The sequence below is a fragment of the Acinonyx jubatus genome, chromosome X (genome assembly GCF_027475565.1).
Source record: "Acinonyx jubatus isolate Ajub_Pintada_27869175 chromosome X, VMU_Ajub_asm_v1.0, whole genome shotgun sequence".
NCBI lineage: Eukaryota > Metazoa > Chordata > Mammalia > Carnivora > Felidae > Acinonyx > Acinonyx jubatus.
In genome coordinates, this window is record NC_069389.1 from 14,973,354 (window position 1) to 14,987,954 (window position 14,601).

Consider the following 14,601-nt stretch of genomic DNA (forward strand, 5'->3'; position numbering starts at 1 on the left):
TTGCTTCCCTTCCCTTACGTTCATCTGTTTTGTCTCTTAAAGCCCTCATATGAGTGGAGTCATATGATATTTGTCTCTAATTTCGCCTAGCATAATACCCTCTGGTTCCATCCACGTAGTTGCAAATGGCAAGATTTCATTCTTTTTGATAAGGCAGGGATTCTTTTAACTTCAATGTAACTTGGGGATTGCCAAGTCCTCAGAAATTGTGCATGAAGTTGGAGGATACTGGGACGTGTGCATTTTTTTCTGGCAGGGACTTTATAGCTTTCAAGACGTTCTCAAAGAAGTCTGTGATCTCTCACGGGTTAAGAAGCTCTGCTTTAGAAGTATAGGAGGGATACGAATCGGGGTTCAAAGGCGCCAGCTTGGGCGCTTGAGCTCAAGCTCTGCTATCAGGAAAAGAACTAAGACACTTGAACACTCTGAGCCTTTGTTTTCTCACCTGTAGACTCGGCTTTGGATGCTCTGAGTCCACTCAGATAAACCAAGCCTCTGGCCTCACGGAGAACCGAGGCCCGGGTGAGCGGCTCCATGTGACCACATGAAAGGGGCACATAACACAGGGTAGGGAGGCACCAGCCTGATCAACGCTTACCTGGAGCTTGGAAATAATTTCATTTTTGGTCACATTCACAAGGTTCATATCTTCCACTGCAAAGGCCGGGAAAGAGATAATGGAAAGAAGTCCAGCGTCAATCTCCTTAGACGTTGATGCTCTTGGCAGCATGGAGAACAGAATAGACTGAATGAGAAACAAACAGGTGGCTTTAACCTGGGAGGTGCTGATAGTTACGTACGATATCTAGAGACCATGACCTTAGCCCCAAGGAACACCTGAATAAGTGTGCCAATTCTGAGTAGAGCTTTTTCCTACCAACACGGCCCTCGCTGGGGGACCTTGCCTACCCAGCCAACGACTCCTGTTCCTTGCGGGAGAGAAGGGGCTCGGGGAGAGCACGGTACTGCCTGGAGCGCATGCTGAGAACTGCTGGTCTCCCTCCCTCGGGTGCCTTCTGTAGACTGTGCTGTGTCTTTAGGACACACAGGAGAGGAACTAAGGGCTAATGCGTCAGCAGGCCGGGGTGTGCTGGCTGTGAAGACGGAGACACAGAAGAACACACATATGGGGCTAGCACAGAGAAATGTCTGGCTTCTGTGGAATGTGACTGGGTGGACTGGGTGATCCAGAACCCACTTGAAGAGGGAGTCCAATCCGAGAGACCACACAAACACTCAGGCAAAATGGTAAATAACAGAATTACTTTAGTCCTAGAACTAGGGTTACTTAGTGGCACTATAACATGGTCTCGATTGTAAGGTGGTTGGGTTAGGCACTATAAACGAAAGGAAGGTGAAATGATAAGGAAAGTTTGCGAATGGAAGGTAGCTAACACTGGGATCTAACATGTACAGACATGGGGCTAGCTCCCTGCAAACATAAGCTTACTAACTCTCATATACACATGGTGCACTACACTAACTGATTTTCAAATGTTAAACCAATTTTGCATTCCTGGAATAAATCCCATTTGGTTGTTAAAAAAATTTTTTTTTCTATTTTATAAAGAAGGAATTTGGATACTGTGCCCAGGGCACACGAGGGCTCTGAGACTCAGACACAGAGATTCATGTGACAGAACTAGGATTGTAACCGAGGCCCAGCTGGCTATAAAGCTCACACAGTTTCCCCTAGGGACTATGCATTATTAAGATGTATCATCAGCTTGGTTCTGTTAAACCGTAGCTCAAGAAATAAACAGATTCCCCATTCAGGACTATTTAATGTGGGGAAACGGAGTGAGCCGGAAGGTAGATAAACACGGCGGAACCTTCAGCTTCAGAATAAAGCTCCGTTTTCTTATTTTTATTGTTTTTAATTTTTATTTATTTATTTTTAAAATTTACATCCAAGTTGGTTAGCATATAGTGCCACGATGATCTCAGGGGTAGATTCCTTAATGCCCCTTACCCGTTTAGCCCATGCCCCCTCCCACAACCCCTCCAGTGACCCCTGTTTTTTCTCCATATTTAAGAGTCTCTTATGAGAGTAAAGCTTCAGTTTCTAAAGCAAACTGAGCTCCAAGCCCAGTTCAGTAACTAGTCGCTCACTCCTAGGCTCTCTGCCTGCAAACATGGCCCTGCCCGCAGAAGCTCTCTGCGTACACGCTGATACTTCCACGACCCTGGCGCGGTACCTGGCCCAGAGGGGGCCCTCACTAAGTAAGAGTTTGCTGACTGACCAGCAATCGGTGACCTACTGCCTGCTCGATGGAGTCCCCTAATCTGCAACGAATCACTCCTTTCTCTGACCTGTATTTCATGTAGTTTCTACTAATTTTGCCATTTCTCCCATCTCACCTCTCCTCCACTATCCGTCCCGCCCCTCCCCAGCCCTCCCCAAGTGAACTAATGCTTGCTAGTCATCCATTTTGGTGGCACCACAAAATAAACTTGAGAGAAAACCACCTGTATGCTCAAAAACCGAAAAAGATGTTGCCTCCAGCAAAAGAAGGTTGCTGTGATTGCTGACTCCGCAGATACACCTCGTGATCATCGTGTCTTGTGTTTACCCAGTACTTTTTAGCTCATCGAGTGCTCTGACAAACTAAGTTCATTTACTCTGATCCTTACAACCGCCTTGTGTGACGGGAGAGGAAGGTGCCAGCACGCCCGTTTTATGGATGAGGGGACTGAAGCTCAAGGAAGCCAAGTACCACCAAGCGAGAAATGTGAGGAACGTGGGCCGCCCGGCTGGCTCAGTTGGTAGAGCATACGACTCTTGATCTTGGGACTACTATGTTCGAGCCCCATGTTGGAAGCAGATTACTTAAAATCTTCAAAAAACAAAACAAAAGTGAGAAAGAAAGAAAGGTGAGGAATGTGACGTGGAGCCCAGTCTTCCATTCCATCAGCCTCCTTCCGTCCTGTCTGGACTGTGAGAGGCTTGGAGCTGTTACCTGGCAGTGTTCGACATCATCAGGCAGCACGTGGATCACTGACTTGCGTCCTCCATGGGCTCCAAAGAGGTCCAGTTCGTCAATTGCCTCAAGGGCTGCCTACAAGCACAGGTGTGAATCAGATTTTCTTTCTAGTAAACGGACACTTTCACAGCCACTACTCCTTTACCATTAAGCAATCTAGCATAAATGCCTTCCCCAAGGTGAGGAAACATATCAGTAAAATTCAGCTAAAGTGTCCTGGAGATAGGTCCTGTCCTTATTTTCAGTGAAATCACAACTTTCCTGGATGTTGCCACTCTTTGTAGAAACAAGGAAGAAAAAGCAGACTAACATTTCCCCAAATGAAGTTAGTATTTCTCCCAAAGCGTGAGATGTTAATGAGTTTATAACATTGGGGGGGGGGGCACTAAATTCAGACAGCTTTTCTTTCACCTATTTGTGTTAATTTTAACATTAGCAATCTGCCACTTAAGGAAGTTAATTCTTTTAGTATTAAGCTTTCTGTCAGTTGACTGTAACAGAACATATTTATTGTTGTTTTGAAAATTCTAGCTCTGGAGTCTTTATTCTATCCAAAAATATACTTCAGTCTTGAGCAAGAGGGAGGCACATTAAATGTCTAGGGCAAGAGATATAAACCGGTGACTGGCAGACTGAATCTGCCCCACAGGTGTGTTCTGTTTGGCCTGATGAAGTTTCATTTTATTATTTTTTAATGTTTTATTTATTTTTGAGGAGAGAGAGAAACAGAGTGTGAACTGTGGAGGGGCAGAGAGAGAGAAGACAGAATCTGAAGCAGGCTCCAGGCTCTGATCTGTCAGCACAGAGCCCGACGCGGGGCTCGAACTCATGAGCAGTGAGATCATGACCTGAGCCGAAGTCGGACACCCAACCGACCGAGCCACCCAGGCACCCCAAGGCCTGAAGTAGTTTTAAAAATGATTTTGAGGGGCGCCTGGGCGGCTCGGTCGGTTAAGTGTCCGACTTCGGCTCAGGTCATGATCTCACACTCCATGAGTTCGAGCCCCGTGTCGGGCTCTGGGCCGACAGCTCAGTGCCTGGAGCCTGCTTCAGATTCTGTGTCTCCCCTTCTCTCTGCCCCTCCCCTGCTCATGCTCTGTCTCTGTCTCAAAAATAAATAAAGACATTTTAAAAAAATTAAAAAAAAAAAAAATGATTTTGAACTGGAATACTTTTAGAGAAAGTTTCCAGTGCCTCCAATACCCCTCAATACTTTTCTATCTGGCCAGCTTCATTTGTTTATGTTACTTGCCAGTCCTGAGCCCACGGGCTTTGGAACTTTTGAGCCCTGCCCTACAAAGCAGTCATATTCTTCAGCTCTCTTTATGACCCAGAAAAGGAGACTGGACATCATACATCCAGATGCCTGGACAACAGCAAGAGCTTAGGCCTGTGGGTGATAATAATGAGGAAGCAGGACACTTATTTTCGGGCACAGGCACACTTCAGTGTAGGAATCCTACATTCTTTACCTATAATCTCAGTTGTCTGGGGTACCTGTGCCACTTGAATTTCATACTTGTGGCTGACTTGAAAAATATGCTCATTAGATTAAATCCATCCCCCTAAAGATGAGAACCAAATCAAAGCAGTTAAAATGCACAGAAGGAAGAACAAACAGGTCAAGACCATCACCTTGGCCATTCCTACAGAGCTTGCGTTCAATTCCGGAATGCCCTGATTAGTCTTATCTCCGCGCTCCCACATTCCATAATCCTGAGGAAGAAAAAGGTAGTCATCAGAGCAGGAAAAAGAGGTATATGAGAAGTGCTAGGGAAACATAATTCCTTTATGTTACCCACAGGCACAATGGCACACGAATATTCATTCTCAAAGGTTACAGGATTCATGGCTATGCTTGTCCTTAATTTCACTTCATTTGACCTCTGTGTAGAATTTAACTCAAGTGGAACAAAAATGCATGCAAAAACACTCTCAATTTTCTTATTCCTAAAAGTTATCAATTTGTAAGAAATTCCTGATTTGTAGAGAACATGTTTTATTTCTCTTCAAATGAAATGCTGCCCCTCTATTTAGCTAATCCCTTTGAACTTAAATTGTAAGATAGAATAAAGAAACTTTAACAGATGCATTATAGCTAGTTGAAGCCAACCAAACCACTTAAAATAATTTAATACCAATTTCTAGTGTTACCTCTTGGGAAAAAGTGCTAAGCAAGGAACAAAAGCCAAAATCAAGTGAGGCACAGAATACTGAACTTGCCCTATCTTTTAAACCAGATTAATAAGAACTGGGTCAGAACATGCCATCCACACAGAGGCTGTGATCCATGCATACCTTTTATAATTCGTATTTTCACCTAGGTGAGGCAAGCGCTGGATACGGTTCTGAAATAACGCTACACGCGCTACTGAAAAATGACAACCCAACAAGAACAGGACCAGTGCCAAATTGCAGCGTTTATTGTTTGATCTGCAAAGACGAACATTTCCAAAATGTGCACACCAGAGCGGCTTTCGCCTCTGTCCTGCTGGCACACCTTGTAGCTTAGCCCCAGGACTCCTTCCTCCATAGTCCTCCTATCTGGGCCTTTGCGCATTCCACGCCATTCTCACTCCAACCCCAGAGCCAAGTGACTCATCCTCAGCAACTGCTTTGATCAGCTCACCCCCCTGTGCAGGACTCTAAAATGACAAACCATTTATTCCCCAGGGGCTCCCGGTCAAATGTCTCTCTCCGGCTGGCCACACACCTCTGTTATCTGGCCCCCGCCCCTTGCACGCCCACAAGCAGACTGTTTTCTGCTTGTCTCCAATACTCTGCTTTCAGGCTGCCTCCTCCTTCCCCCGGAGCCCCCTCTCCCCAAGGACCGCTCCCACATTCAGAGCTCATTCCCGCCCATGACTGCACATGCTCTTCCCGCACCGTTCTGCTCACCTAAACCCTACTCACCCTCCAAGGTCTACCACAAGTCCCACCCTTCCCACAAGGACTTCTCTGGTTTCTTTAGACCTGGGCACTGCCGCCATTTGGAGCTGGATCCTGCCGTGTTTGGGCGCTGCCCGTGCGAGGTGGGATGTTCAGCAGAATCCCTCGCCTCCGCTCACTAGGGGCCAGTAGCTCCCTCCACCGTGTGACAAGCATAAAACTGTTACCAGATGTTGTCCAATGTCCCCCGGGAGGGGAAGATTGACCCTCGTTGAGAATCGCCTCTTTCGACCCGGGGTAGCCCTTGGACCAAGCCTAGTTTGCCATGTATTTTTGTAAACAAGGTCTGTCTGGGACACAGCCATGCTCACGTGCTCACGTGTTGTCTAGGGCTGCCTTCCTACGACAATGGCACACTTGAGTAGAAGCAACAGGGACCGTAGGGGCTGAAAAGTTGAAAATCTTTACTGTCTCGCCCTTTACAAAAAATGTTTGCCGACCCTTGCTCTAGACCATAGTGGCGTTTTTGGGTTTGTTTTTTTTTTTTTTTGAAAACAAACTCTACCCTTTCTTTACTTCCCTTACACTCAGCTTTGCAAAGGTTCCTTGTTTTCTAAGAAGTGCGCAAGGCGCCGCCTTCCATATCAGACAGAAGCCTGGAGGAACTGGGTGGGGTTTATACAGTTTACACCCACCGGCACCGGCCGGGCCCACATCTGGCTCTGGGCCCTCCGCCTGTCGGCTGCGTGGGGGGATCCCCACGCACAGCAGTCCCTACCCACACGCCGACGCGGCCGCCCTTCACCCTGGGTCAGGCCGGCCCGGTACAGGCCACAGGACGCCTTTTGGTCTTATTTCAGACCGGAACAATGGGTTCGAGCAGAGCACGTGGTGCATTCCAAAAACATCAACTCCCCAGCTGCGTTCCAGGACGAAAATGTGCACTCTATGCGCAGAGGTGACAGTCACAGAGCTCTAACCTCGCTAACCTTCTGATCAGCCCCAAACAGTCTGGCCCTCCAAGAATGGTAGGAGTTTTATTCTTCTTAACTGGACACCTGAAAACATTACTGGGGTTGATACTTACAGCGACTTTATATGCAGCTTCTATGTAAAAAACAAGATTCTGTACGAAGGCCACCTCGTCAAGGGTGAAAATAATACGTAAACCTAGTAAAGAAAAACAATAAAGTTACGGACTTACGTTGTGAAGAGAGAGCTGCCAATTACCAACTACAAATACCACACTAGGAAAGAAATCCTTGTACCCCCATTTTCAGTTTTCTTACGAGCGCATCAAAAATTAAGTCTGAAGCATGGGGCGCCTGAGGAGCTCAGTCAGTTGAACATGTGACTTCGGCTCAGGTCATAATCTAACAGTTGATGAGTTTGAGCCCCACGCTGGGCCTGCTGCCGTCACCCTGTCAGCATGGAGCCCGCTTCAGACCCTCCATCCTCCTCTCTCTCTGTCCCTCTCCCACTCATGCTCGCTCTCAAAAAATAAATAAAACGTTAAAAAAAAATTTTTTTTAATTCAGTCTGAAGTAAATTGGAACGGTTAATGCCTAATCTCTGAAAGAGAAAGGAAGGGAGGAGTGTGTGCCTACAGGTAGTAAAAATGGGAAGAGAAGGTGTGGGGCCTCCTGGTAGTGCTGGATTTGTGCAAAGAAGTTTCCAACAAACCATGAATTTTAGCCCGGAGCAACCAGACACCATTCTTACCCTTGAGTGAGCCAAAGGGTGGGTACATTTCCCCAGTGGCAGATGAGAGAGTAGAGCCCCCAGCGTCAGGAGACAACCCTTAACCTCGTGGAAAGGCGAGCTCCCCGGACCTCCCTAGGGGGCTGCACTGAAGCAGGCGGTGACCAACAGGGCTGGATTTTTGCTTGGGTCCTTTAACGTTTAGTTGATCATGGCAAATACACATACTTTTAAAGTATGAATTCTTGAAGCTGGTAGAGGTATGGTGAGATATGAACTCTTGCATCAATGGGGGGAGTTTGACTAGTAAACTGTTCTGAAAACAACTTGGTAGTATATGTAAGTAGCCTCTGAATGACACCCAACAGAAGGAAGCAAACGGAGAAGGGGTCAAAGTTGGTATTGCAACATTAGTTATAATAGGGGGAAAAGAATAAAGGAATGGTTTGATTGTAACATATCCACTGATAAAGTCACTAAAATTATGTTTATCGAGAGCTTGTAAGATCATGGGGAAAATGCTCAAGTTACAATGCTATATAATAAAGATTATTATCCATGCAAATGATAAGACCTTAAATAAAAAAAACTTGGAGGACATACATTCAAATGAAAATGGACAGGGGAATTTTTTCTTTGTATTTTGTTAAATTTTCCAAACTATTTACAGGTTCATATTAATTTTCACAACCAAGAAGTATTTTTTATAAATGCCCGGTGTATTCACAAAGCTGTAACAATATCATTTGTGGATTTCTGCTAACTTTGAGTTTCACACCTGCAGTCCGAACTACACGGGAAGCCTCTAACTCCAAAGGTCAGTTTACCGCTGGTGACGAGAACTTGGCAACACAGCAGCTGACTGACCTAAGCCCCGGCGGCCACAGTGGGGGGGGGGGGGTGGCGAGGGGCAATGCTCATGGTCGGGGATTTCGGGCCCACTCCCAGCATGGGTACTATGGACTGACTGACCACTCCGGGCACGTAGCCGAGCTCCAGAAACGACACTGTTTGGGTATAATTCAGGTAGATGAGGGTGTGTCTAGAAGGGGGTGAGCCGGGCAGTGAGAGGAAAAGGTGAAGGGGCCAGGCCTGCTAATACTAGAGAAGAAAATCCTAAGAGGCGGTTTGACGCTGTCTGCAGATATTCAGACTGTCAGAAGTAGATCTGATCTCGGCTGCTCCAGTAAACAGTGGCAGCAAGGAAGCTTTGGGATCAACAGCCCTTTGTCCTACCAGTCCTCAGAAGGTTGGCTATGAGCATGTCACAGAGTCAATGCATGTAACGTTATCAAGAGCATGCTCTTTCTTTACAGAAATAACTTATTTTGAATTCTAATCAATGCCTGTCCCTCCCCACCCCCTTCTCCCTGTACAATGTCACTCCCTGTACAATGGGCTCGAATGACCCTGGCTCACCAGAGGCCGTCATCTGGGCCAGGAACAGGAGGAAGAGGGAGGTGGCATCCACCTGGAGGTGGCCCCACTGGTCGTCACCCACCACGGTGCTGCAGGTGGCGGTGTTGTACTTGGCGTGCAGGCTGTCCTTGGTACTCTGAGTGTGCTTGAACTTCTCCACTTTATGTACCTGAGGGAGGAAGCAAGCCGGCTCCACACAGTAAAGGGGCTGACGGCGGGCGGAGGTCATACCCAAAGCCCATCTCTTAGTTCTAGACCTCTTAGCAGCTACCTCTGGGAGCCAGAGGGATGGAAGGCAGCACATGATCCCTAGTGAGCACCACACAGAGGGGCTGTGTGGGGGATTCTTCCCGTCCGCACCAGAAGGGGCCCGGCCCAGTGGGATTTTAACAAGCTCTGCAGGGCAACGGGTCAAGCCAAAGGGTTTCTTTGTCTGCATATGCCCAGCATGAGCTGTGACACACGGGAGGCACTCAGTAAGAGAGAGAGGGAACAAAGAGGCCCCGTTTAAACTTCAACTTCTTGTTTCCTTATGTCCAAAGGAAAGGGCAACTAGGTCTTCGAAGACTAACCGGGCATATGCTGATGAAGGGCGGGGACAGTATCATTCATCTCGGAATGTGTGCAGATCCCAGCAGGATGTTCTGCACACAGTACAAGCTCAATGAATTGTTTTATTTACTCCTCGCTGAAAATACCAGTAAACAGTAACGTCAAGTTTTAAAAACTCAAGCATTTCAACTCAAATGAAAGGAAACCCTTTTATAAACTCAACAAAATAAACAGTGCTACGTGGCTGTCTGGGAGTGGCTTTAAAAAACAATGATATCTGGGGCGCCTAAGCAGCTCAGTCGGTTAAGTGTCCGACTCTTGATTCTGGCTCAGGTCATGATCTCATGGTTCATGGGATCGAGCCCCATGTGAGCTCTGCACTGACAGCGCAGAACCTGCTTAGGATTCTCTCTCTCCCTCTCTCTCTGCCCCTTCCCTGCCCGTGCTCTCTCTCTCTCTCTCTCTCTCTCTCAAAATAAATAAGTCAACATTGAAAATAAATAAATAACAATGGTCTCTGCCCCATTTAAAAAAAGGGCATGTTCTCCTTTTACACAAGTAACTCTTCAAAAGAGATTCTGAGTAACAGGGTCCTTTGATTCTGGGTCCTTATTGAAGATAATTTAAAAGGACAAAGGACGTAAAATATTTCCTATTTCTCTTCCACTTGAGAAGAAAAGCTCAAGACGCTTTAGGGATGTTAGCTGTCACCATGTAAATGATAAATACCCACTAAGATGACCTGAAAACACATTTGCCATTTTCTGCCTACCTGTCTCATCATGCACTGGAGAAGACCCCGCATCAGTTTCACCACGTTCTGCGGAAATAAAGCGGGATGAGTGACGAGGCCAGCTTCCCTGCTCCATGAAAACCACCTCCTTACCACGTGGTCGGTAACCAGGGCTGCCTGGAGACCTCCCTGAGAAGGCACATCCTGAGCATATACACGTCTTCCGATTGTTTCGATTACCTCCAATCCATCACAAACAAAGAAAATCTGGATGCAGCGACTTATCTCAAATAAAGGGGTTGGACCACATGGCACCTCCAGTTCTGGAATCCACTGGTATTCTAGCGAGACAATTTGTATAAGCCTAGTACCCTGATGTTTAATTCTGATGTCACAATTCTTAGTAATTCATTTTTGTCATGCTAAAGATGAATTAAGTCCACCATCCTGCCCCAAAGTAATGACACTTTGCCAAAGAGCCATTTGTGACACCATCACTGGACTATTGAGTAAAGTTCTTACAAAATGCAAGTAGCCGCCAAGGTTACTCAATAATACGTATCACAACCAACTATTGTAATTATTATTATAAATAATAACAATAGTACGATGATAATCAGACATTCTGCCCAGGAGCTGTATAAAACACTTTGCCTGGGTTCTGTGTAATTCTCGCAAACAACCTTACGAGGTGAGTGTCATTATTACCCCACTTTATAGATGAGGAACCTGAGGCTGAGAAAGATGAGGCGACATTGCTAAAGTCACGCAGCTGGCAGGCGTTTGAGCTCTTAGTCAATATGTTATGTTGCCTCCCACTTCCTTCACAATTCAGGCCCATCAAAAGACTGCTCTTAATATGTCCTATGAGAAACACCATAAAATGAATTCACAAGTGGCTACAGAATGGGACAGTTTGTAGGTCGAAGTAGACTGGCTAGAAGAAGCTCCCACCCAGGACCACGAGCATCTCCTGTCTTGCAGAACATACGTGGTTTGCCGAGGAGGAATGTAGTAAAGGCCATGGAAGTTAATTACCAGAGAAAAGTCTGGAGTGAATTATCCTTCAGATCCTTCTGCCTCTAAAATCCTAGAATTCTAGAATACGATTTCACTTTAGGTCATAAACTCTTTTGAGGCAGAAAATGTTACCTCACGATACGGTTATAACTAACATTGCTATAATTAACATTTCCTACTGTGTACAGCGTGACCATTTGTCAACTGACTTCCCCTCAAGTAAAGAAAACTCATTTTCCATTATGAAGAGGCACAGTGGTTCCCAACTGGGTGGCCATTCCCATCCTCCAGGGGTGAGGGAACATCTGGAAATGTGGGGCCAGGAGCATTTTTACCGTCACCAAGATAAAGATGGGGACTACCGGCATTTAGTGCGTAGGGACCAAGGAGCCTAAGTGTCCTGCCATGCATGGGCTAGTCTCACACAATGAACGACTGTGCTTCCCAAGCTCCAAGCACAATAGCATCCCTGCTTCGGATCACTGGAAGATCCCATGTTATCTTCCATAATCAAGGGAAACGTCTCTCTTTAGTTGTCAACCACACTCATCAAAACAACGTGCCCTATTCATGCCTCGCTATCGTCCGTCACAGAGCAGCAAATCCAGTCAACTCTAGCCTGCGTCAGAAAATGCTTACAGAGGGGGCGCCTGGGTGGCTCAGTCGGTTAGGCGTCCGACTTCGGCTTGGGTCACGATCTCGCCTTTCATGAGTCCGAGCCCCGCGTCGGGCTCTGCGCTGACAGCTCAGAGCCCGCTTCAGATCCTCTGTCTCCCTCTCTCTTTGCCCCTCCCCTGCTCACACCCTGTCTCGCAAAAATGAATAAACATTAAAAACAAATTAAGAAGAAAAGAAAACGCTTACAGAGGAGAGGTACACGGTGTGTGTGCGTGCGTGCACACGTGTGTGTAGACAGGCAGGCTTTACTTTGACTTCGTCTCAAGGGAGGATGGGAAGTTTGATGAACAACCACATTAAATTATTACGCTGCTAAGAACGGCTCACTTATGTGCTAGCTACCCACCTTCTTGGGGGAGCACCCAGTGCTTGCTATAAGCATTTTTAAAAACTACCTCTTGCTCTACCTCCAAGGCTTGGTGATTGTATCACCTTACGCTCAGCAACGTCCAGTCAAACCCAAACCATCCTTCCCTTGCTCCCACAGACAGGTTTCCTCTCTTAAGTTTCCCTACTGTCGTCAAGGCTGCCCACAACTCCTGCCCACTTTGGTTGCTATCACAAGCACTGATCGGGCTGTAAGAACTCTCCCTGGGTCTGACAATCGGCTGGCTGGGAGGGCCAAGGAGGAACGTACGAATCAAAGATAAATCCAAAAGGTTCTCCTGCTAAGAGAACTATAATTTTATATGTCAATGCTTTCTGCTTCAACACCGTCACTCCAAATACTCTGAAAATACCTCCCATGCTCAAGGGCAGAATATTTTCTTACGTACTCAAGGATGGCAAACCTTTGCTTCGGCGGGTACGTCAGTTTCTGATCTGAGAAATCAGTAAGAGGATTTCACAGTGCTGTGATAGTAACATAGGCATGAATATTGGACAACACCAATGTGACTCAAAAGTAAAAGGTAACTATAAATTAATAAGACCGCTTTGGAAGGGCTCAAACTAGAAAGGAATTTCTAAGGGAAATTCCGAAAATGTTTCAAGCAGTAGCAATACCGTTTGGAGAAATACCCTTTCAACATGACTACTACAAAGCATACACTCTGGAACGTATATTTCTGGTGTGTTCTTTGGAAACAGTCATTATATGAGTGTATAATGGCACTGTGTATGTAAGTATATGTAAAATGGACAGAGCATGTGAGAGAGACATGTAGCTAGTTAGAAATGTGGATGCTTTCTTTTCCTGTTCAGAATAGTATGATTTTTATTGTTTTTAAGGAAGACAAAAAATCTCAAAGAAAAAGACCAATGAGAGGTGGAGGCTACCTAAGTGCCCCCCTAAAATATTCTATAGCAGGAATGGACGGGGTGCACGCACCGAACTGTTCTACACAAACAGCTACCTCCTTGGAGGCTTTTCAGTTCAGGGGAAAGGGGCTGAGCAGCCAACGTGGCTGCCACTCGGCATTACCTGCTCCAGCTCGTAGGCTTTGGCTTTGTCCTCGTCGCGGTCGGCATTCTTGCGGTAGGCCATGCCCAGGCCCCACACGGCCAGAATGCTGTAGATGTTATCCCGCACCCAGGCGTCCTTCTGTTCGTGACTGGCTGACAGCAGCCCTGTGACCGGATTCTGTTAGAGAAGAGACACAAAATGACTCAGCGCCACTTTCACCCAACTCCTGGCAAACGGACGCCTGCCCTGAGGGGGCATGCCGAGGGCCGGGATGAGGAGCAGAAATCGGAGTTCTGGTCCTTCCTTGCTCTGCCACCAACAGCATGGTCTTGCGTGAGAAGTGACGTCACTCCTCTGTGGTTCCCTCATCTATATAATAGAAATATTAGCCTAGAAAGTCTCTAGGGAACCTTCTAACGCTGAAGTTCTTGTGCTTTCAAACCAGATCATACCGTTGTGACAAACAAAACGACCGACCAATAGAAAAAGCCCACGAGTCTTAACAAATCTGCGCACCGCAGGCTTCAGGTCTTCTCCCGCCTGTATGCTTCCACATCAGCTGGGGAGACATTGAACCTGGAGCGAGAGACCCAGATGCGGGGCCCCACTCCACCAGTCCAGCTCTGTGTGCCAGGGGAAGCCGCCTACCCTATCCGGGCCTCCAAGGCCTTGTCTGTAATCCAGACATTTCACGTGCCCAAAAAGGACACGCTAAGCAACAGGACATCAGAGGTCCTATTTAGCTATGATATTTAAAATTTGTTTTTAATGTTTATTTATTTTTGAGAGGGACAGAGCGCGAGCAGGGGTGGGGCAGAGAGGGAGGGAGACCCAGAATCCGAAGCTGGCTCTGGGCTCCGAGCCATCAGCACAGAGCCCGACGCGGGGCTCGAACCCACGCGCTGTGAGATCGTGACCTGAGCCGAAGCCGGACACTTAACCGACTGAGCCACCCAGGCGCCCCTAGCTATGATATTTAAAAGGGCAGCCGAGTCACTAAAAAGCCAGATCTTCACACACAGAAAAGTACACACAATATTCTTGACAGCATTAGTCATAATAACTCAGAAGTGGAGACAACCCAGATGCCCATCAACTGATGAATGAACAAAATGTAGTCTATACAATGAAATATCATTTAGCAATAAAAAGGAATGAAGAAGCATTCATATATGCTATAGCATGGGTGAACCTGGCAAACATAATGCTAAGTAAAAAAA

At 46.7% G+C, this 14,601-nt stretch overlaps 1 protein-coding gene across 12 annotated transcripts in view; it reads right to left on the minus strand.

Annotated features, from left to right (window-relative positions):
- PHKA2 (phosphorylase kinase regulatory subunit alpha 2) overlaps positions 1-14,601 on the minus strand; it is a 70,424-nt gene that overhangs the window by 34,260 nt on the left and 21,563 nt on the right. For all 12 annotated transcript variants that reach the window (XM_053202128.1, XM_053202132.1, XM_053202131.1 and 9 more), the window contains exons 3-9: positions 13,400-13,558; positions 10,318-10,365; positions 8,994-9,162; positions 6,961-7,043; positions 4,620-4,700; positions 2,961-3,059; positions 599-745 (exon numbers count right to left, since the gene is read on the minus strand). In XM_053202128.1, the coding sequence (XP_053058103.1) occupies positions 599-745; positions 2,961-3,059; positions 4,620-4,700; positions 6,961-7,043; positions 8,994-9,162; positions 10,318-10,365; positions 13,400-13,558 (786 nt within the window). The remainder of the gene's footprint in view (positions 1-598; positions 746-2,960; positions 3,060-4,619; positions 4,701-6,960; positions 7,044-8,993; positions 9,163-10,317; positions 10,366-13,399; positions 13,559-14,601) is intronic.